We start from the raw sequence: 20,997 nt of genomic DNA, 5'->3' as shown, positions 1-20,997 counted from the left end.
CCCACGGACAGGGGGGCAGCCCTGCCGGTGTCCGGCTCTGGCAGGGGTGAAGGCAGCGAAGGAGCACAGGGGATGCTGAGGCTCCAACTGGGGTTCGCCTGCGGTGGGACCAGCTTTGATGGGCTGATTTCTGCCTGTTCTGCTCCCCACGGGCTGGTATCCTGTGCCGGCGCCCGGCCACGCTGCCTGCCTGCCTTTACTTCCCCAATAAACCGCCACCTTCATCCCCTGCCCCTCTCCGTCTCCCGCCCAGCTGCGAGCCCCAGCAAGGTGCCAGCCCCGGGGGGCTTTGGGTGGGAGCTGCACTGGGGGTCTGGGCGGGAGGCACCGGGTGGGCTGCGCTGCCTCGATCTCTGCCCGGCGCCGTGCCGGCGTGGCTGCCCGCACACCGGAGTAGGCAGCGGACTCTCCTGCAGCAAAGGGGAGCTCCGCAGCCGGCGGGAGCGGTGGCAGGGAGCCCAGTCCGTCCTGCTTACCCTGAGATGCTACCGGGGGGCAAAGGGTGACCTCCAGCCGTTAGCGGGACCGGGTTTTTCCTGGCAAGGGTCATGGTAAGTGTTACTAAACAGGAACAACTGGCGCGAGCAAAGAGGCACGGGCTGCGGAGCTCCCCTTCACTGCAGGGAGGCTTCGCATGGCTCCCCGACAGTGCCCGGCCAGGCTGGGCTGCTGGAGGTCACTGGTTAATGCTTCTCCGTAGAGCTGTGAGTCCTGGCTTGCTGCCTCTCCAGCATCCAAAGCAAAGCGGGAAAAGAAAGCGGCATGTACCTCGTGCGTGCCAGGCCATGCCCTGCTCCCCGGTGCGGCAAGCAGGGCTCCGCGCCGGCCGGCAGCTTTCCTGAGCCGTGCTCCGCTTCCCCACAGTGAGGACGGTCCCTGCGCCGGCGGCACACGAGCCCCCGAGCCCCCGGCTGCAGCTCCCGCTCGGGACGAGGGGAGCCGGGACCTGCGGGCTGGGGAGGGCTGGCAGCGCCGGCAGGACCCTGCGGCAAACCCTGCGCCTACCTCAGCTCCCAGCAATCAACTGCAGGCTCTTGCAATGGAGACATTTTTAATTTTTAACAACATCAGAACCGCAAAAATCCCCCCTGCGTGTGTGCGGGCAGTGCCGCGGGACGTGCCGCCGTGCAGGGGGGGACAGCGGGTGCCCCCACGCCGCCCTGGCCTCGCCGGGACCCGGCTCTGCCCCAGCTCCCGCTGCTGCCTGCGCCCAGGGCTCTGCAGCACACCTATCGCAGTTTAAATAGAATAAATACAGTGAAGAAAACAGTAAAATCTTCAATAAAGAGGCAAAAGGAAAGACAACAGCAGGTCCGGGGGTCCAACCAAACTCCACGTGGTCTCTGGATTAGTTACTGAGGAAGTTCTATGAGAGCACATTAAGTTCGCAGCCGGAGACTCTCTTACCGCTGTCCTTATATCGAAACTTCGTATTCTCTTGTTTCCTGAAAAGAAGGAAAAGCCAGTTGAGGGCAGCACCTGCATTTCAGGATAATCTCGCCATTCCCGGGCGGCAAGAGAGGCCCCGGGTGTTGTTTTGCTCCCAGGGAAGCGGTGCCCTCCCTGCCAGGACCCCGCAGCCCCCTCTGCCTCCTCCTGCCTGCTGGAGCCCACCCGGCCCCTCGGGAGCGACCGACAGGGATGGAGCCTCCTGCCCCATGACTCAGTGCTCCCGCATCAGGATGGCTGGACTCGTCCTATTGCTGCACGCCCGGCAAAACCCGCGCTTCCCAGTTAGGACAGTCCCCAGGGAGGAACGGGTGCAGCAGGACTCACCCCTGTCTCATAAATTGGGTTGTCGAACTCCGTTTCTACCGTGATCTGGCTGTAGGGGTGGGAGTACATGAGGGGCAGGCGGAGGCTGGAGTAGTACCGACACCTGTGGGGGAGACGCAAGAGTCACCGGGCTGCACGGCACGACCCCAGAACAAAGCACGGCCAGCCCCGTCCTCCCACGTCCCCCCCATCCCGGCTCCCCGTCAGCACCCCAGGGACCCCAGAGTGGGAGCTTGGTGCCCGGCTCCCCAGGATCGTGCCCGGGGCGTGTGGCCGGTGAGGGCACGGCGATGCTGAGCCAGCCCTGGCCATGTCCCCACGGGGCTCTGCCGCCGGCCCCCCAGCCCGACTGCACGCCCCACCTTGTGAGATAGATGTACGCTCCTCCCAGCAGCAAGGAGATGATCAGCACCGGGATGAATATGGCTAAGGCCATATTTCCCCCCTCGAGCGATGTCTCTGCAGCAGCTTCTGCTACTAAAAGGACAAGATCTATTATGTTGGCATCTGCAAGCACCTTGTCATCCCCTGTCTGCCTCTGCTTCTCCCCTCCCTCCTCCCAGGCTCCACACAGGCTCGGGCTGAGGGCCCTGCGCAGGGCTCATCCAGCAAATGCATGTCACTCACCTTCCAGGGCATGTTCAAAGCTGTCTTGATTCACTGGAAGAGAAATGGAGAGTTACTGGCACATAACTGGGTTTGACTGGGTGCCGGCAGCTGTTGGCTGCGTGGGGAGCCCACGCCGGGGGTCTCGTTGCCCGATTTGGTCCCAAGCCACGCTGCCAATTTTCGGTTTTGAATAAACTCTCAGTCTTTGTAAGCGAATGCACGGGACCAAGCGGGCTGGGCAAGCAAGACACCGGCAGGACGGCTCTGCCTGGGGCGGTGGTACCCTCCAGAGAGCCCCACTGCCCAAGAGACAAGGTCTCCACGGATTCCCATTAAGTAGTAATTAAGAACAATTCATCTCTGCAGTTTAGTGGCAACGGGAGGATTGTCCTGTGTCCAGAAAGCGCACTAAACCCAGGCCTTATTTAGACCAGCGCCTAGGAGGTTCCCTGGGGCTGAGCTCTCCCATCTCAGTGGGTGCCCGAGGAGACCATCCCTGCTGAGCCTGGGCAAACCGCTACGGGAAGCAACAAAGCAAGAAAAGCAAGCGACGCCCAGCATGCCCCACACCGCCAGCACGGTGGCCAGAGGGTTTGCTCCCCCTCCCTGGGGCAGCAGAGCTTGCTCAGCACAAATCCAGAAAAGCACCCAGGTCTCAGATGAGTTTAGCTCCCAGCTAGAGAACCGCTGGGGGTCTGCAGCCGGACGAAGGTCCCCAGGCTGTCCTGGGTTGAGGTTCCCGTGCCCCCCAGCCGCCCCCCGCCGTTACCTTTGCAGATGGGCAGGGGTCCGCTCCAGTGGGACGGCTGGCCCAGGATGCATTTGATGGTAACCTCCCCCATGAGTTCAAAGCCCTCATAGCACATAAAGGTCAGGGACTCTCCTGGCAAGTAGAGGCGCTTATAAAGTATTTGGTAGCCATTTTCCGGCAGTCCTGGATTATCGCAGGCCAGCGACTCCTCGGCTGAAAGGGAACACATCCCGGGGTGAGCCCCAGGGCTTGGGCTGCCGAGGGAGAGAAGGAGCGTGGGAGGCAGCAGGGAAGCACCCAAGATCTCACCCCGTCGCGCTTTCAGGTAGCTCAAAGCTCTGCACCACCCCACGCGGCTGGGGAAGGTCTTGGCCGCAGGAAAGGGCTTCCCGGCACCCCCCCCGAGCAGAGGAGCCGAGCTGCGGGAGAGCAGGAGAAGCTGCCCGAACTTACAGACGCAGTGCGGGAGCCGCGAGGTCCAGATGGGCGTCCCCGTCTCGCGGCTGTAGCAGGTCAGCAGCGAGCTGCCTTCCAGCACGAAGCCGGGGTTGCACGTGTACTGAATGGTGGTCCCCACCAGCAGCACCGGGTCGGAGATGAGGCGGGTTGAGTGCTCCACCTCACCCGGGTCCGTGCAGTACATAACTGGGGAAAAGAGGCCGTCTGAGTAGGGAGCCCCAGCACGGCAGCGGGGACCAGCAGCCGTTACGAAGTGGTGTGGGTGACGGGGATGCGATGGGGACAGCAGCACATTGCTCGGGGCACTTACTCTTTTCGCAGAAGGGGGGGTCGCTGCTCCAGCTGAGGTCCCACTGGCAGGTGAGGGTGTCGCTCCCCACGATGTCGTAGCCCGGGTCGCACTGGTAGGTGATCTTGGCCCCTCTCACCAGCTCCGTGTGCGACGTGGTCTTCCAGCCGTTCTGGATCTCGGGCAGGTCGGAGCAGGAGTCGTTGCGGGACACCTCTGCAGCCAAGAGAGATGCTGGCTGTCACCCACTGAGTGAGACCCCGCAGCACAGCCCTCCTTGGAGCCGCTGCACGTGGACATGCTGCTCTTCACCAAATGCCTGTCCCTCCCCGAGAGCTCTTCAGCCCCACACACCGCAAACAGCACGGCCACAGCCAGCAGCCCGGTCCACGAGCGGCATCCCCTGGGCAGAGGGAAGGGGCAGCAGGGCAGCAGTGGGTAACAGGGGCTCTTTGAAGCCTCACCAGCCCTGACCCTAAAAGCAGGCGGAGGGCTGTGCTGATGAAAACAGGGCAGTGTCTTTGCTGGGGTCAGGATAAAAAGAGCAACCTGGGAACACCAGGCTCAGCTCTGGCTGCAGGCGCAGGAGTGGAGCGATGCAGATGTCACAGTCACGGCACGGCTGGTTTGCTCCAGTGAGGGGTTTCTGCCCTGCTCACCCCAGCCCCGTGCCCGTGCCCACCAAGCGCTGTGCCCACGGCTGAGCCTGGCCGCGTGTGCTGCAGTGTGCCAAGGAGGGGACCTGCAGCCTCGCAGGTGATCTGCATTGCAGCTTGCTCTCTGTTTGTCGTAACCAGAGCTGTCAGCAGTGGAAAGAAAACACGCTTGGAAGAAGTCTGCCAGGGGAGGACAGGTGAGGGGAGAGGCAGGCAGCGAGACCACAGGCAGCCGTGGGGAAGAAGTGCCCTTCCCAGTCCTTGTCCCTTCCTTGGGCATCAGCCACCCCAGTCTGGCAGACATGGCTGCACCGAAGGACGATGCAAACAGACGTCTCCAGATGTAGTCTAAGCCTCTCTGGAACAAGGAGCTGTGAGCTGGGAACATCCATCTCAGGAGCCCACCCGGGGACTGGCTTCAGTGACCTCTCCTAGGAGGACACCTCACTGCAGTGCCTCAGTACCATCAGCTTCATGCCTGACAGAGTGTGGGGGGATCCTGCATCCCTATTTCCAGCAATTTCTTTCCCTGTTCTGTTCCGTAGTTGCACTGGGCCAGACCAGGGCTAACAGGGACCAAAAATGCCACTGCCTTCTTGCCAGCCTGGAAGAGGGGAGACATTCGGGGACACCCCAGAACTGACTGACCCAGAGACCTGCAGTGGGGCTGGGGGTTTCAGGAGCTCGGTGGGATGTGGAGAGGAGCGCTGGTGTCACAGCAATTCTCTCTGCTTCCAAACCCGGCACCTGGACAACCTGGTCCGGCTGCGTGTCACGGTGCCCACCTGCACTGCAGTGGCAGGGCAGGGGACGCACCCAGCACCCTGCTCTCCCTACCTATGTAGTTCATGATGAATCCTTGTCCCTTCCCAAAGATGAGCCCGGCAGGGTCTGAGTGGAACTGGATGGTGAGGTCGGGGCTGGAGGAGTAGAGCTTCTGGGGACCGCTGCTGCCGATGTACTGCCCGAGGATGCGAGCGGTGAGCTCGTCCCCATCGTAAATGGTGAGGATGTCGCTGTTGGTGAGGTTCAGCCTGAAAAGGAGAGCTTGGTTAGAGAGCAGCTTGGGCAGGGAGCCCGGGCAGGACGCGATGGTGCCGGGCTCAAGGGGCGGTGAGGTGAGCACCTGCCCCAGCACTGCGGTACAGTGAGCCTGCCTCATGGCCCATTCCCGTCCCCATCTCCGTCCCCATCCCATCCCATCCCATCCCATCTCATCTCCATCCCATCCCCATCCCCATCCCCATCCCATCCCATCCCATCCCCCAGGCAGGCTGGGCAAGCACTGTGGTGCTGGCCTGTACCGAGAGGGTCAGCAGCGCTGGTTTTCAACCGGCAAGCCCGTAACTCGCCCCGGCTCCATCCTCCCCGCTGAGAGCTGGGGGTGGCTCAGGAGGGAGCGAGCCCTCGCCCACCACCCCGAAGGCCGGGGAGATGCCGGCGGCTCCGTGGGGCCGGGCGGCCCAAAGCCCCGCCATGCAGCGACACCGGCTTCACCGGGACCCTGCCCCACGGCGCAGGAAAAGCCCGGGACCACCGCGGCGGCCCCCCTTTGCTGCAGCCCCCCCCCCCCCCCCCCCCCGGGGCTCTCCCCTGCGGCGGCCGGCAGCCGGTGAGCTCCGGGAAGCGGCCCCGGCGGGCGGGAGCGGCCGGGACCGGCGGCGGCACGGCGCTCGTCCCCCGCGGCCAGCAGAGAGCAGTGGCGGCCCGCGGATGGCGCGGGGAACCGGAGCGGCTCCGCCGGGGATGCCTGGGATCCCGCCGAGCAGGCAGCAAACCCGGCTCCAGAGCCAGGGCCAGCACCGGCAGCAGCCTCCATCCGCCCCGCTTGCAGCAGGGATGCGGCTGCCCCTTGAGCGGGAGGGGACGAGGGGCTCCCTCTCGCCTTGCTCCCAGGCAAAGGGCAGGCAATGGCTGCGCATCCCCGCGGGAAACACTGCTCCGGGGCTGCCAGCCCTGCTGCCAGGCTGTTTCTCTTGCCTCTGCAGCCCCTGCAGTCCCACCGCCGGCTGCCTGCTCCGTGCTGGTAGCGTGGGTGAACTGGTCAGATCAACCCCAAGGATGGGCACGGACATCGCCGTCCCCTGCTCGCCACCCTGCCTCATCCTGCGTGCCGGCAAGGCTCACCAGCGCTGGGGAGCACAGCCAGCACCCAGTGCTCTGCTACCAGGCAGCGCAGAAGGGGCTGGGGCAGCAAGGGGTTGGGGCAGCAAGGGGTTGGGGCAGGGACACGGCGTCCTCCCCTTCTCCATGGGGGAGAGGGGCAGGGGGAGAGCACCAGCATGCTCCCAGCCCCGCAGGAAGAGTCTCCATCAGGTTTGAGGCTGAAGTAACTTTCCCAGCCAAGCCAGGACTCCTGCACATGGGCAGGATCCGGCCGGCTGTGCGTGCACAATACCTGTGCGCCCAGGACGTGCTCGGTCACTGCGGGACCCCTGCCCTGCATGTCGGCCTGTCTAATTCAGCCTTGTTTGGAGACGCTTGAGCCGATCCCCAAATGTTTTATTAAGAATGTTCTTGGAAGGCGCCCAGCTAATCCCCATGGCAAGCTGACATTTGTAGTAAATCTCTGCTTTCTGTCAAACATGATTTTCTCAGTGACATTTATGTTTGACGACTTCAAATTGCTTGGCCTCCAGTTCTGCTCGGCCCAAGCACCCACAAAGCTGGGAGAGGTGCACTGGGAGCTCTGACTTGTGATTTTACAGAAAGCTTTAAAATCTTTATGAGTCTAAGCCCCTGCTTGAAACACGCCCTCCTCTTGAAAACCCAAAATAGCATCGAAGGAGATTCCCTTTGCATCGGCAGCATTATCATGCCAAGGGCTCCCAGCCTGGCATCAAATCCCGTACCCTTCTGACCCCTGGCACATGCAGCGAGCGCTGCCGTGCCTGGACAGTGCAGCCAGGGCTTGCTGCGCAGCTCTGCTCTGCTCCCTGCAGCTTTCTGAGCCGTGTCGCTGAACGGCACGGGAGTGGGCTGGCAGTCAGGAGGGGAACCGATGCATTTTGTGAAGACATATTGGTCCCACAAGAGAAAGAAGGCAGGGCACAGGAGGGAGGGCTAGGCAGAGCCTCCGCCTGCCCCTCGCCCTCCCTTAGTGCCTGTATCGCATTCAGCCCAAAGACCAAGCAGAGGTTTCCAGCTCATGGATGTCCCTAGGCTTTCCTAGCCCCGTATGAACCAGCTCGTGACAGTGCTGCGTGTCACTCCGAGCTGCACGCGGCCACGTGCTGCTGTGGCACTGCTCCCTGCGGCTTTGCTCCCGAGGAGTTCAGAAGCCATCTCAGGAGCAATTAACTACTGCAATGGATGGTGTAACAGCGCTGTGAACTCAGGGAGCAGCACTCGGTACTGCCCTGGACCTCCCCCTGGGTGATGAGTACGTCATAGGGGATTAGGAAAGCTCCGAGGGGGAGAACAGGGAAACGGTGTGGGTCCCTGGGGTGGGGGGGAGTCGGGATACTGCAGCGAAGTGGGCTGAGCACTGGTGGGGCACAGACAGGCACCGAGGTCTGGACTACTCACAGCTGGATGTCCAGGAAGAGCCGCTTCTCCTCGCTGACGTGGACCCTCCAGATGCAGTCCTCCCCCTCCGCGTAGGGCTCCGGCCAGTTGGGGGACAGGATCACCCCAGCCACGGCGGTCAGCTCCCCCCCGCACGTGGCTGCGGGAGCGAGAGGCAGGCAGGGCTCAGCCGGGCTCCCAGGGGTGTTCGCACCCGCTGCCCAGCATCGCCCCGTGGCGCGGGGACTGACCTCGGCACAGCGGCTCCGTGTCGTTCCAGTACGGGTCCCGCATGTTGACGCACTCGATGATGGCTGGGCCCTGCTCCAGGGAGTGCCCGGGGTCGCACGTGAACTCCACGGTGGTGCCCAGGTTGTAGGTGGGGTCGGAGGTGGTGAAGTTCCCATTCTGGATGTAGGGCTCGTAGCAGTGGCCCCGCTCGAAGGCTGGAAGAGAAACCCCCCGTTAGCTGTAGGGGCACGGAGCTGGCTGGGGGGAGCTCTGCCTTCCCCTGCTCCGCACACCCTCAGCTCTGGGGGTTTGCTAGATGAGCCGTGGGCTCTGCCGCCATCCCCAGCTAGAAACCCATCCCTCCATTCCTGCTGTGCACAGTTGGCCTCTTCCATGGCGTATTTTACAGGCAATTAGGATTAACAACAGTTTATCTGTCCTAAGCCATGCAGGCTTAACCAAACCCCACTTCCATTGTGTATCAGCATCAGTAACGCACTTGCTGTGTTGCCAGTTGCTGTATTTGCTGAGCAATCTCCCCTGGGATTACTGCGCATTATTGAGCTTGCTCAGAGGCGTGGGGCTCCCGCGGGACTGATCCCGGCAGCGGGATGCACTTAAATGACAACTGGAGCAAATCTGTGTGAGCTGCCCAGGGCTTGCCCAGTGCCCCGTCCCCGAAGGAGCTGCTGGTGGGTCCGGAGGAAGGCAGCCTGGTGAGCAAGCGGTGCAGTGAGGGCAGGAGCCGGGACAGCCCCGGTCCCTGCGGCTGGTGTGGGCTCGGTGCCCAGTGGTGCCGCGCTACGGGGACTAAGGGAAGGGGACAGACTGGGCTTTTGGTGTTGATGGTCACCGCAGGCTGTGCGATTCCCATGGCACCAATGGCCTTTTCAGCCTGGGTTTGGAGGGGCCCCATCCTGGACACAGCACCCACTGCCCCAGGGCTGGCCCGCAGCAGGCACAGGAGACACTCAGCTCACTAACAAACATTTCTGTTGGAATAAATGGCATTTAACTATTTCTTTTCCTATTTCTTGCTAGGCAAACATATTCCCCAAAGCTGCTCCAGCCCCAGGAGAGGTTTAGGTTGCCATGGGTGCCTACAGCGATGCGGGGACAGTGGCACAGTGGAGCACCGGGTCTGCTGGTGCCGGGGGCAGCCGAGACCCTTCCTACAGCCGTATCTCTGTTAATTGCCCAAACATCCCGAGGCCCGGGAGCATTGGCTGAGGCTGGCCTGCTGCTCTCAGGGGTACTGAAATGAGAGCACATCACCTTCAAAGCGTATGTTGAAAGCCGTGGCGGCCGCGGGCTCCTCCGCGAGGAAGTCGATCCTGATGGAGGAGCCGTCGCTGATCACCCCTTCGAAGGGCACGCTGTCGGCGCGCAGTGAGTCGTAGAGGACGGCAGACTGGTTCGTGTCCCCACTGTACACCACCATCCTGCACGAGAGGACACGGCACGTTACATGGGAGAAGTGTCCTCGCAGCCCTCCCGGAGCACTGCCCGGCCCCCCCCTCCTCACCAGTGCCCGCTCTCTGGTGATCCCGGACTATGGCATTTTAAAGAAATTGTGCAAACAAAAATTCACCAACCAGATAAGTCTCTTTTACTGTGTCATAAACAGGGGCTTTATTCTTTGATTTTACTGCAAACCATAAACCTGCTTTACTGTCTGTTACCAGACTGAATGTTAATGCTGTTTAAACACAAGCATCAGTACCATAAGCCTGTGCTTTGTGTTACGGATGCTGATAGCATGGGACTTGCAGGTTCTTGCGCTGTGGTGCTGAGCAGTGCTGGGCATTGGGTATTTGGGGGGAGGAAAGGACGGGTGTGACACAGCACACTGCATCACCCCGCAGCTAGTGGGATCAGGAGACCGGCAAGATCCCCTGGCACGAAGCGCAGGGCCTCGGGATAGCAGGGGCCGGTGCTCTGCGCCTGCCTCTTGCAGCTCTTTTTGCTCCAAGACCTGTAATGCCTCCTGAGCGCTTGAACACCTAAATCAAGGACCGGCTCTTCTGCACCGGGACTCTTCTCTGACTCCATCCCCACCATCCCCTGGTTGCCAGCCTCCCCTGTGCTGCATCCCGAGCTCAGGTCGGGAGCTGAGACCCACTGGGAGCTTCCAAGCTGTGGTATATTGAGCACCCAGCAAAGCTCCCCCCTCCTCACCCCGGGCAGAGCAAAGCTCTCTGCAGTGCCGGGGGTGCAGGGAAACGGGCTCGGTGCAGACCTCGCCGCCGGCCAGCAGCACCCGGGCACACGAGCGGCTCCTGGGGCCTCACCTGTCCTTCTCGGTCAGCAGGAGCTTCTCGAAGTGTAGGTGCAGCTTCTGGCCCGGGGGGGCCCCGATCGCCCACACGCAGTACATGCTGCTCGACTGGTTCCCCGTGTAGCTGGGCGAGAGGACGCGGCCGATGGTGGCATTGTGGACCGTCCCGCCGCAGGGCGCTGCCGACACAGAGCACAGCCCCGCTGAGACGGCGAGGTGACAGGGCAAGGCAAAGAGTGCGGGCAGGCGTTTGCACCCAGGGCTTCTGCACAGCAAAGGCGATGAAGCACTCTGCTCGACGGAGAACTGATGCCTGCCCAGCTTTTCTCACCAGTCTTTAATTCATGAACCTCTTGCCTGGCTTGGCTTTGCTTTGTTTTATGCATAAACGTATATGTTCACACATACACATAAAATCTATCATTCTCTTTCCTTACCTGTCTAATTAGGAGGCAGATTCTGCTGCCACCGATGTGAAAACCTGCAGTACCGCGGGCTGCACTGTGTGCAGAGCTGGGCATTGCTTTCACTCGCTCCCAGGACCGCATTCAACTCATGGCACAAAGAAAGCAACTCTAATTTTTGTTCCTTGGGGATGCTAGTTTTTCTTAGCACTAAGGCTAACTAACGAGGAGCGTACCTGAGCAGATCGGCTCTGGGCTGCTCCAGTGTGGCCTCGACGCGTTGATGCACGTAAGCACCCTGGGACCCTGCAGCTCGTAGCCCAGGTGACAGTGAAAATGAGCAATTCCACCTGAGTGCAAATCCATCACGGTGACGTCTCCGAAGTCAGGTCTCCGTGGAAAGTTGCAGCTCAGCATAAACACTGGAACAAGCACACACATTTCAGAGCTTAGGGCTTGTTTGCTCCGAGTCACCCCGCAGTCGAGGGGGGAGCGCTGAGGACATGCTGGATGTGCCCATGGTGCCACGGACAGACCCCGCTGCCGGGTGCTGGCCGCGGCGCACCGACAAACCACCACGCTGCTGCTTCTCCACCTGTTACTGCTTTTGCCCAGACCTAGTTTCTATTTCAAAAAGAATTTGCTTGAACTCATCTATTTTTTATAGCTCTTCAAGGAAAAAATAGACCTGCAGTCTGAGTCTGTGCAGGAAGAGCTGCTGCATGGGGACAGAAACAGGGCAAGGCGGGTGTGAGGAGCACAGCCAGCGCTGGGGTCCGGGACGTCGGTGCACGTTGAACCCTCTGCCCAGGGCACGACACGAGCTGCTGATCGCCCCCGCCCCAGCCGATGCTCTGAGCACAGGCACGCGGTGAATCAGGAACCCGGCTGGTCTGGCAGTGCAGAGCCCGGCATCCTTCCACCCCTGCAGCCCGGTGGGGCTGAGCCCTGCGGGACTGATGCCCCATCCCACCCCTCCTTGCGCGCCCGCGGCGGGGAGGTACCCACCTTGGTAGTGGAGCTGGAAGGTCCCCACCACCTCGTCCTGGAAGGTGCGGAAGTAGACGGAGATGGTGTTGGTGGGGCTGCGGATCACCTGGCCCTCCACCAGCAGGGTCTGGTTGGCCAGGACCACCAGAGCATCGCCGTCCACCCCGCGGATGGAGAGCACCTCCCCGTCCGACAGGTTCACGCTCTTCACCTGGGTGGGAGCAGAGACCCGTGAGCTGTAGCGGCGAAGGCGGGGATCCCGGCAGGGTGCCAGGGGAGCAGACATGTCCCAGCCCCAAACACACACAGAGCCCGCAGCCACAGAGCATTGCACCACCACAGCCTTCCCTCTGCACTGCTCTGAGCACCGGCAGCTCACTGGGGACAGGACCTGCTTGTTCAGCGGCGATGGAGCAATCTGTGCCCCGCACGAGCCCGAGGGACCCCCGTGACCGCTCACCCCTTCTCCCTCCCCTGGGACAGCAGGCGCAGGCAGCTAGAGCCGCTCGCTTGAGGCACGTTTCAAAGCTGGATACTCCTGTGCAGCACAAGTTGACCCACATCTACTTTCCTGCGGAAACTGGGGGATTTGGGCAGGCGGGTAGAGACAGTGAGGGTGAGACAGGAGGAAGATGGAGGGGTACCATGAGTCGCTGGTCAGGGTAGTGGTGGGGCCCCAACTGCACCCGCATCAGCCCTGGGAGCCGACCTGCATCTTGAGGCACCATAGCACGGAGCACGGCCATGGCCTGAGCTCACCGGTCCCAGCCAGGGCTGGGCTCTCTGGCACAGGTCTGCAACCAAACCAGGGTACTTTTGTAGGGCTTGGTGCTCACCATCCACCCCATGCACCAGGGATCCTCCCCAGGATCCCTCATCCACACCGGGCAGTGGATGGGGAGTCACACGGCAAATGCGTCTAATGAGTAGTCCCAAAAGGCTTTAATTATTATTTGGAAATAGCTGAAAAGTAACCTCACATTTGCATTTCACGTCCATTTAGCTTAATAAATGGGCTCATATTTCTGCAGAAAGATGCTCATCAGATCATTTGTTTCCTTAAGTGTGCGAGGACCAGGGCTCTATATTTAGCACACACCACAGCCTTAGCCGGTAATTGCGAGCGCTCCCGACGATGTTGTGACTAGAAGGATTTGTTGCTGTTGTCACAACCGTGCCCGTCCCCCCCCACCCGGCACACGAGGCAGAGATGTGCCCGGCTCCAAGGCCACTGGTACCACGCACAGAGCCACCCGCAGCACTTGGCATCCTCTGACCTTCTGCTGGAAGAAGCCAGATTTCCTCGGGAGAAGCGACCCCAGCCCCGTCAATTAATTCCCTGCTTGCACCAAAGGTCCATAAGCCCTGAACAGTGCCTGGAAAAGCCTGGTCCTCGCTGCGGGGCTGGGCTGAGCAGCCCCTAGGCTGGGTCAGAGCATGCCTGGGTTCACCCCAGCCCACGCTTTTAACCCAGGAGGAGCTGATTTTGCCTTATTTTGCAGCAGGGTGCTGGGTCACTGCAGAGAGTCTCCGGTCCTCGCTGCAGGGGAAAGCAGTCCTCGGTCCTCATGGGCGCTGCACAGCACATTGGAAACATGGGCCAAGTGTGTGCCCCAGACCCCGACCTGCCCCGGGGCATGTCTTCTTCTCCAGGTTTTGTCCTGAAAACGTGCCTCCCCAGCACAGCGTGCACACATCACGTCTGGTGGGATGGCTCAGATCTAATTATTAATAAATGGAATGAATTAAATGTTATTAGGGATGAATTATTTGGAGCGCAGGATCCAGGGATGCTAAATGGGCTACCTACAATGCTAGTGACTTCCCTTCAGCTCCCACTGGGGCAGAGTTTTGCTTCCCAAGCTGGGTCTGAATCACTGCAGAGACATTTCCAGGGTGTTTCTAACACATTTTGTTCTGAAATCACTCAAAGACAAACCTGCTCCCCAGCTAGCTTCCTCTGGTGATGACTAGCATCAAGCACGCTATCTAGCACCGAATCACTCTGGCAAATTAGAAAGAGAAACGTTCTGGGGTGCCATCCCAGCTCTGCCGCTGGGAAGGAGTTTCAGAGGAGCAGCTCGAGCAGGCAGAGCTCTGCAAAAGAGAGGGAGCTGCTGAACGCTGCGGCATCTCCCCGGCCCTTTGCAGGGTGGGGACGCCGCTCGGCTCCACTGTCAGCCTCCCCCTCCTGTAAACCCAGGCTCAGAAGAGCCCGGAGCAGGGATGTCATTGCGAAGGACCCGCCGTTCCCCGTGCCAGTGCCAGGTAGGCAGGCATCCTCAGAGGACCTCGTCCGCTCCGGAGTAACCGGTGGGTACAGACGGATGCAGTGGCCTCACGCCAGGGACCGTCAGCCGCTGCGAGAGGGACCATATGCGCGAGTTCCTGCCAGGGGCTGGGGAGGACAAGTTCTTACTTTAATCAAAGACTGCACCAATGTCAGCTCCTAAAGAGTCTGTTGGGAAGACAGGAGGGATCCTTGATTCAGGCTGCCAGCCTTGCTCACCCACCAGAAAATCTCTTTAGGGAAATTCTATTTCCTGCCAAGAAGATTCAAGAATTTTAAAAATAAATATAATTTAACTAAGCATTCGGAGGGCTGGCTGCTCCGCGGCTCCCAGGGCTGCGATGGTGCAGCCCGGCTGGCACGGGGGCAGGCAGGCTGAGGCACAGCTCTCTCCGGGATGCTGCAAGGGATGCGGGGGGCTGCCAGCAGCGAGCCAGTGGGGACCCCGAGCTCTCACTGCCCTGGGCAGCTCCCAGCACCAGGCAGGTTTGCTGGCAGCCTTTCCTGAGACCATGCCTGATATCCAGGCTTTGCGCCCGCTCCTCATCAAAGGCAGATTTCCCCTGCAGCAAGCGAGGGTCTGACTCCAAAGGGTGCAAGGGAAGGAAGCGGAGGGTCCTCGTGGCCTCCTGAATGGCTCCAAGTGCTGCGCAGGAGCAGCCCCAGGGCTCTGCATTCCCGGTCTCTGTTTCAGGGCAAGGCTGCAATGCCACAATCGTTCCTGCCACCACCAGGCTCTCCCATGGCCCCTGCATTGAGAGGTGACCCCCCCCATGCGGGGTCAGCGCCTTCCTGTCCCAGGGGCTTCTCTTTTCTCCTGCAGATGCCTTCAACAAGATTCGCAGAGGTACGAGGTAGTGCTTCACCATCAGTTGCTCTGCCCTCCTCATGCCGCATGCTGAATCCTGGGGGAGACCTTCCCCATGCTCTCCAGAGCATCCTTCCTCATGGCCAGCCTCCAGCAGGACCCACTGAGACCGTGCACCACTCGTGACAGAGGGGTGCACCAGCCCAGGCTCCACGCAGAGCCCGTCCAACCCAGCTCCCCACGCCACCCCACCACAGAGCAACGCAGTGCCTGCACAGCTCCGCTCCCCAGCCCAGCCTGGCTTCTCCCAAACCAGCATCCCCGAGCAGGTCTGGCCTCCAGAGCTCCCAGCTCAGCCCAGCTTCTCCCAAACCAGCATCCCCAAGCAGGCCTGGCCTCCAGAGCCCTCAGCTCAGCCCAGCTTCTCCCAAACCAGCATCCCCAAGCAGGTCTGGCCTCCAGAGCTCCCAGCTCAGCCCAGCTTCTCCCAAACCAGCATCCCCGAGCAGGTCTGGCCTCCAGAGCTCCCAGCTCAGCCCAGCTTCTCCCAAACCAGCATCCCCGAGCAGGTCTGGCCTCCAGAGCTCCCAGCTCAGCCCAGCTTCTCCCAAACCAGCATCCCCGAGCAGGTCTGGCCTCCAGAGCTCCCAGCTCAGCCCCAGCAAACCCACGTGAGAAAAAGGAATCCCCCGTGGGTCACTTCTGCATCACACCATCCTGGCAGGAGAGCTCAGCCCCACTCCTCACCCAGCAAGGTCTCCCCTGCCCATCTCCATTACAGGAGCTGTGAGTTAAATCCAAGTCACTTAGATGTTAACCAATTATCCCCATCACGGCGAGGCAGCTGAGGAAGGTGCACTGCGTTACTCCAGCACCTGCCTGATGCAATTAGCCTCAGAGCCACTGAAGCTTGCAGCGCTTCTACAGGTGAAATAATTAAAAAGTGATGGGAAAGAGTCTGTCAGCACCAGGCAAAGCAAGGGGGAGCAGCGGGGAGGTAATGGCTGTCCCACCCGGCTGGGGCATGGGCATTGCCCCCAGTCAGGCTGATACATCGGGGACGAGCAGCGGTACCCACCATCCGTCAGCCGCTCGTGCCAGCTAGCACACCCCTTACTCTGCACCCCGGACCTGCGAGCCATCCCTGCAGTCACCAGTCCTCCCTGCCACCTCCAGTCCCAGCCCTTCTGGTAGGAAATAATACAGAATTAGGACTGCCACTTTCCAGCATGTCTGTGCTAATTACTCCCCAAAGTGCAAGCTGGAGAGCAGCACAGAATGAGGCCATTGGTCTTGCTTTACAGGTGGGGAAACTGAGGCACGGTGCTGGGATGGTCGCCGGGGCCCTACGCTCTCCCCGTGCGCTGCTGTGGGTCCTGGCACCTGGTAGGGGAGGCAAGGGTTAGAGATAGCCCAAACCCCATGATTACTGGCCCTTCCGCTGCGCTGTGCCCCATTTCCCCAGCCCTGGGGTGAGGGGCTGGGACGCTGCCGGGGGCTGGGATGCTGCCGGGGGCTGGCTGCGTTCGGGGCTGGTTGCCAGCTGGCAGCTTGTGCAGGGACACCTCCAGGTTCGGCTCCCTCGGGTGCTGGTCTTTCGTGCTGGTCTCGCAGACTTGTTGGGAGCAGCTGGGCACAGGTCCTTACGGCAAAGCCTGTCCGTGACGGTGGGGAAAAGTCCGAGATGTGGGACCAGAGCTTTCTGCACCAGCCCCGCTGGTCAGGGATGATGTCCAGGGTGGACTTGGCATTTTAAGATCAGGTTTGCATGCAAACACAGACAATGTTTCTGCACCACACTGTCTGCCTCCTCCATCAGCATGTATCGTGTGTGACATCCTTTGCGCGAACTAAAGAGAGGGGATAAATCTGTTGTCTTGCTTGCCATGAATGCTATTTCTAGCTTCCTTGGGACATAAATCATGTCACCGCTGCTGCCTAAATGGTTAAAAAGCCTTCTGCAGAGCTCGCTGCCTGCAGCTGCGGGTCAGGCACTCACTGATGCTGCCATGCTGGAGCACATCAGTCCTTGTCCGTGGGCACCGGCAGAGCTGCCCTGCAGCGGCTGGGGTGGCAGGGCAGGGACTGGCAGCCCCCTTCCCTCCTCGGTAATCCCTGCTGAGCTGCTGCCCACCCTGGGGCAGGGCACAGGCAGGCGTTTTGCTGCACTCAGCTGCAGGCAGCAGCTCCGGAGCGCTCAGCATGGCTGCCCGCAGCCCCAGGGCCCATCTTCCTCCAGGTCCCACCGGTGCCCATCCAGCTGGGGTGGCTCAGCCCTGCCCGGCCGCCCGCGGGCATCTCGGGCACCCCAGGAGCCGTTGCCGGACAGGCTGCACGGTGCATGCTCAGCCAGCTCCAGATGAGGCCATGCTCAGCCAGTGCGGACCTGCTGTTGTGATTTAATTTGTCTGAAATGCTCAGAAGCATCAGCAAAGTGAAATGCAAAGCTCGGGGGTGGAGAGGCTAATTTTATGCTCCATTAAAATCTCAGCTTACAATGGAGCGAGGTCAGGAGTGGTGTCACCTGATGGATTATGGACGGAGGCGAATTTACAGTGGAGCAGCCTGTCTTTAACACCCTGCGGATTTGGGGAGACAGAGTTACTGCCACGGAAAGGTGTCCGAGAGAGGCACACATCCCAGTGCTCGCCCCTGTGCCGGCTCTGCCGGCTCCCAGGGCAACCTCCGCACCGGGGCTCGCTTCCACGTCGTGCCATGGAGGTCAGCCCTTCGTGCCTGCCGGAGGGACAGCGGGAACAAGCTCGCTGGAACTACTACTCTTTTTAATGCACATTCTTAATTACACAGATTAAAAGTTAATGGATTTTAATTGGATGCAAATGGTGACATGGGGAAAACGCAAGAACAAGAAAGGATTGCACACCAGAGCATGGAGATGGTGGACTGACAGTGTTTGAAACGTGTCAAGGCCCCTGCCCTGCTCCCAGCCTTGCCAGGCTGTGGGACGTGGCGTTTTGGGAAGAGCTGACTGAGCACGTCTGCCTGGGCCAGACCCCCCGCTCTGATGGGTTTGCACGGCGCCGGCACGGCGGCAGCCCTGGCCCACGGAGTGCTGCACCCACGCCGGCCGTGCCCGCAGCTCCATGCTCCCATGCATGCCAGCTCACGGCATTTACAGATGCCTTCCTGCAGAAACTCATCCCTGGCTCTCTGCCGCAGCGTGCATACTTGCTGCTGCTGGGGTTTGCTGCAAAATGCCTGCTTGTCTGTGTGGCTTTTATCCTTCAATTGTCAGGGACGTGGCCCTGCTTCGGTGTAGGAGCCGTTTGTCAAAACCCGTCCAAAGCAAGTGCTGGCTGGAGAGGAGACTTGGACAGCCCACCCAAGTGCCTCGGGGCTGCCCGCACACCTCGGGGCTGCCCGCACACCTCGGGGCTGCCTGCACACCTCCCGGCAGGCTGGGGAGCGAGGACAGAGGGCCGGTGGCCACGCTGGAGACAGCGCTGCTGCTTCGCCCCTTCCCACGAAGGCTGAGTGCCTTTTTTGCAAATTGCCTGCCAGTGCCTCGTTGTTAAATTAATTGCATGGCATTTTACCACTTTGATCATCGCTGACGTTCAGGATGTACCAGTTCCCTCGTACAGTTTATTTATTACACAGCCTAAGAAAAATCTAGATTTTCCCTGGGAAGGGGTTTTTTTAGCAAGCGCAGGTGCCCGGGGCAGCCGTGCCCAAGGCCGTGGGTGCTTTGCATCATTTGCGGCTGCAGAGCAGGGGGGTCAGGCCGTGGCGATCCCCCCCCCAACATGCTTCTCACCTGGAGCTCGACGCCGTAGCCCGTGTAGACAGTGACGTTGTAGGTGCACTCCAGGTAGCTGTGCAGGGGCAGCGGCGGGTAGTCCGTGGAGTCGATGTAGCCCTCGGGGTCGTGGAAGCTCATGCTGCAGAGGACTGGGGGGAACGCACGTCAGCGATTGCCCCAGGGGAACGGCTCACCCGGCAGCTCCCTCCCGCACCCGGGGGCTCCCGCTGCCCTAAAACCCAGCACCCACATCCCTGCTCCAGCGGCCGACCCCGCTGAAGTGCAGAAGATTTTAGGCAGCCTCACAAAGCCAGGCGGTGCCGCCGGCACCGCACGCAGAGCTGCTCCCCATCAGCTGCCGTAACCCCATGCCCGTGCTCCCCGGCCCCGTGCGGGCGGTGCAGCTTACCCGGGGTGGGCTCCGTGGTTATGACGGTGGTGGTGATGATGGTGGACGTGGTGGTTTCTTGGCTCTCTTCTGACGCGGAGCCGTGCACCTCTCTCTCTGCGCCGTCTGTCCAGTTAACAGCGGCGCTGGCGGGAGCCATGGTCGGAGCCTCGCCGGCATCGCCCGTGCTGTCGGGGAAGGGACGAGGGATCGCCGGTGGCAGGGTGGATGGGGAGATCTGCAGCGTGGGGCGGCTGGTGGTGGCCTGGCCCCCCCAGGGCAGCTCAGGGGGGCTCTGCTCCGCGTCCCCCGCCCCGGCCACTGCCTCTGCCGGTGTGTGCGGCTCTTGCGAGGCGATGGGGAGCCTGGAGCCCAGCGGGCTGGCTGGGGAGGCAGCCCTGGGGGGCCCCGGCAGGGTGGGCTTGGGCCTCGGGTGCTTCCTTGCCATATTTACTTGCTTTAGAGTAGGTGGCTTTTTCTTAACAGGGAAAGTTTGTTTTGCATCAGCGTCAGGGGTGGCGGTGGGCATTGGCAGGACGTGGCTCTGCATCAGCAGTGTCGTCTCCTCCGCCGCCGGCTCGGTGCCGTCCTCCGCTGCCGGCAGCAGGTTGAGGGCAGTGGCGTGCCCGAGATCCCCGGCTCCGCCGGCCGAACCCGTGGCGTGCCTGAGCTCCCCAGCTCCGCCGACCATCTTGTCCACCAGCTCGTCCGCAGCGAGAGGGTCCGGGCTGGTGGGGACCAGCGCTGCCCCTGATCCGCTGTCTGCAAAAAAGTGGGGAAAAGTGGGACTTGGGCAATTCTGGACATGAAATTATAGCTATGCCGGCGGCACGAAATCAGCCCCCTGGGGAGCTGCGGCTGATTGAACGCCTGCCGCTCTCCCAAACGGGCTCATTATGGGAAAGCAATAATGAGCCTGCACCGATTCCCTGAAAGTTGGGTTTCTGCTGAAACTCAGTGGCCTTATCTCGCCGTTTCAGAGCTGCTATTTGGTCTCTTTATCTAGAGGTCACTTGTTCAGGGAGGTTCACTCACTCCTGCTGAGCTTGTTGCTCTGGCTCGGTCTCTGTGAAAAGCCTTTATTTTTGCAATTGTCATCAGCAAATATGGCTATTTCAAAGCGCCTGATTAGGCCACGGCTCTTTCCCATTGTCTTCCCCACGCTGCTGCCTGGCGGGGAACAGACGCCGATTAACCGGCTTCCTCCGGCCTCCCGCGGCAAAACACCACCCGCTTCTGCAAAGTCTCTCCTTAGGCAGCCACTAACCTTTTGTGTTGGGCGAAGCAACGTGCGGGAAAGAAAGAGTAATCAAAGCTGCACTGCCACCGCTTATGGCCAGGGAGTTTAATTGCATGAAATACAGATTTATTCACCACCAATGGGTCTGATTGGGCTGCGGTGCACGGTGTAAAACAAGCTGTAAGCAGCACCGCGGCTCTGCGAAACGCTGCAGAAAGCTCCGAGAGGCAGAGAGTCAACATTTTCCATGGAAACAGCAGTTGCCAGGGGAAGGCGCTTAATGCGCGATACTTAAAGACTGTAATTCCAGCCCCCTCAGCTCCCCTGGGAGGGTTTGGAGCCCGAGACCCCGAAATGCAGGGTCTCTGTCCTCGGCATGGGCGGGCGCCCAGCCGGGCACGGGGGGTCTGCGAGCCCCCAGCCCTGCTGCTGGCCCGGGGCTGCCCGGGCACGTGCTCCCCTTCGCGACTGCAAACAAAGGCACCGACCCGCTCCGAAAAGTGGTCGGAGTTGCTGTGACATGCCCGCGGGGGCAGCCAGGACGCGTGCCCGCCACGG

General features: G+C 61.0%; 1 protein-coding gene across 1 annotated transcript; it reads right to left on the bottom strand.

The window, feature by feature from the left end:
- Nucleotides 1–990: 990 nt before the first annotated feature.
- SEZ6L (seizure related 6 homolog like) lies at nt 991–20,094 on the bottom strand. The gene is given in 16 exon segments (XM_050906521.1): nt 991–1,445; nt 1,777–1,879; nt 2,139–2,253; nt 2,404–2,436; nt 3,155–3,349; nt 3,590–3,781; nt 3,906–4,100; nt 5,378–5,574; nt 8,069–8,207; nt 8,299–8,493; nt 9,554–9,720; nt 10,570–10,735; nt 11,197–11,382; nt 11,969–12,161; nt 18,827–18,960; nt 19,221–20,094. Coding segments are annotated over 16 exon segments (3,114 nt in total). The 3' UTR covers nt 991–1,415.
- Between the last annotated feature and the right edge of the window lie 903 nt (nt 20,095–20,997).

The sequence above is a fragment of the Gymnogyps californianus genome, chromosome 16 (genome assembly GCF_018139145.2).
Source record: "Gymnogyps californianus isolate 813 chromosome 16, ASM1813914v2, whole genome shotgun sequence".
Lineage (NCBI taxonomy): Eukaryota > Metazoa > Chordata > Aves > Accipitriformes > Cathartidae > Gymnogyps > Gymnogyps californianus.
This window is presented reverse-complemented; position numbering and strand designations above follow the sequence as displayed.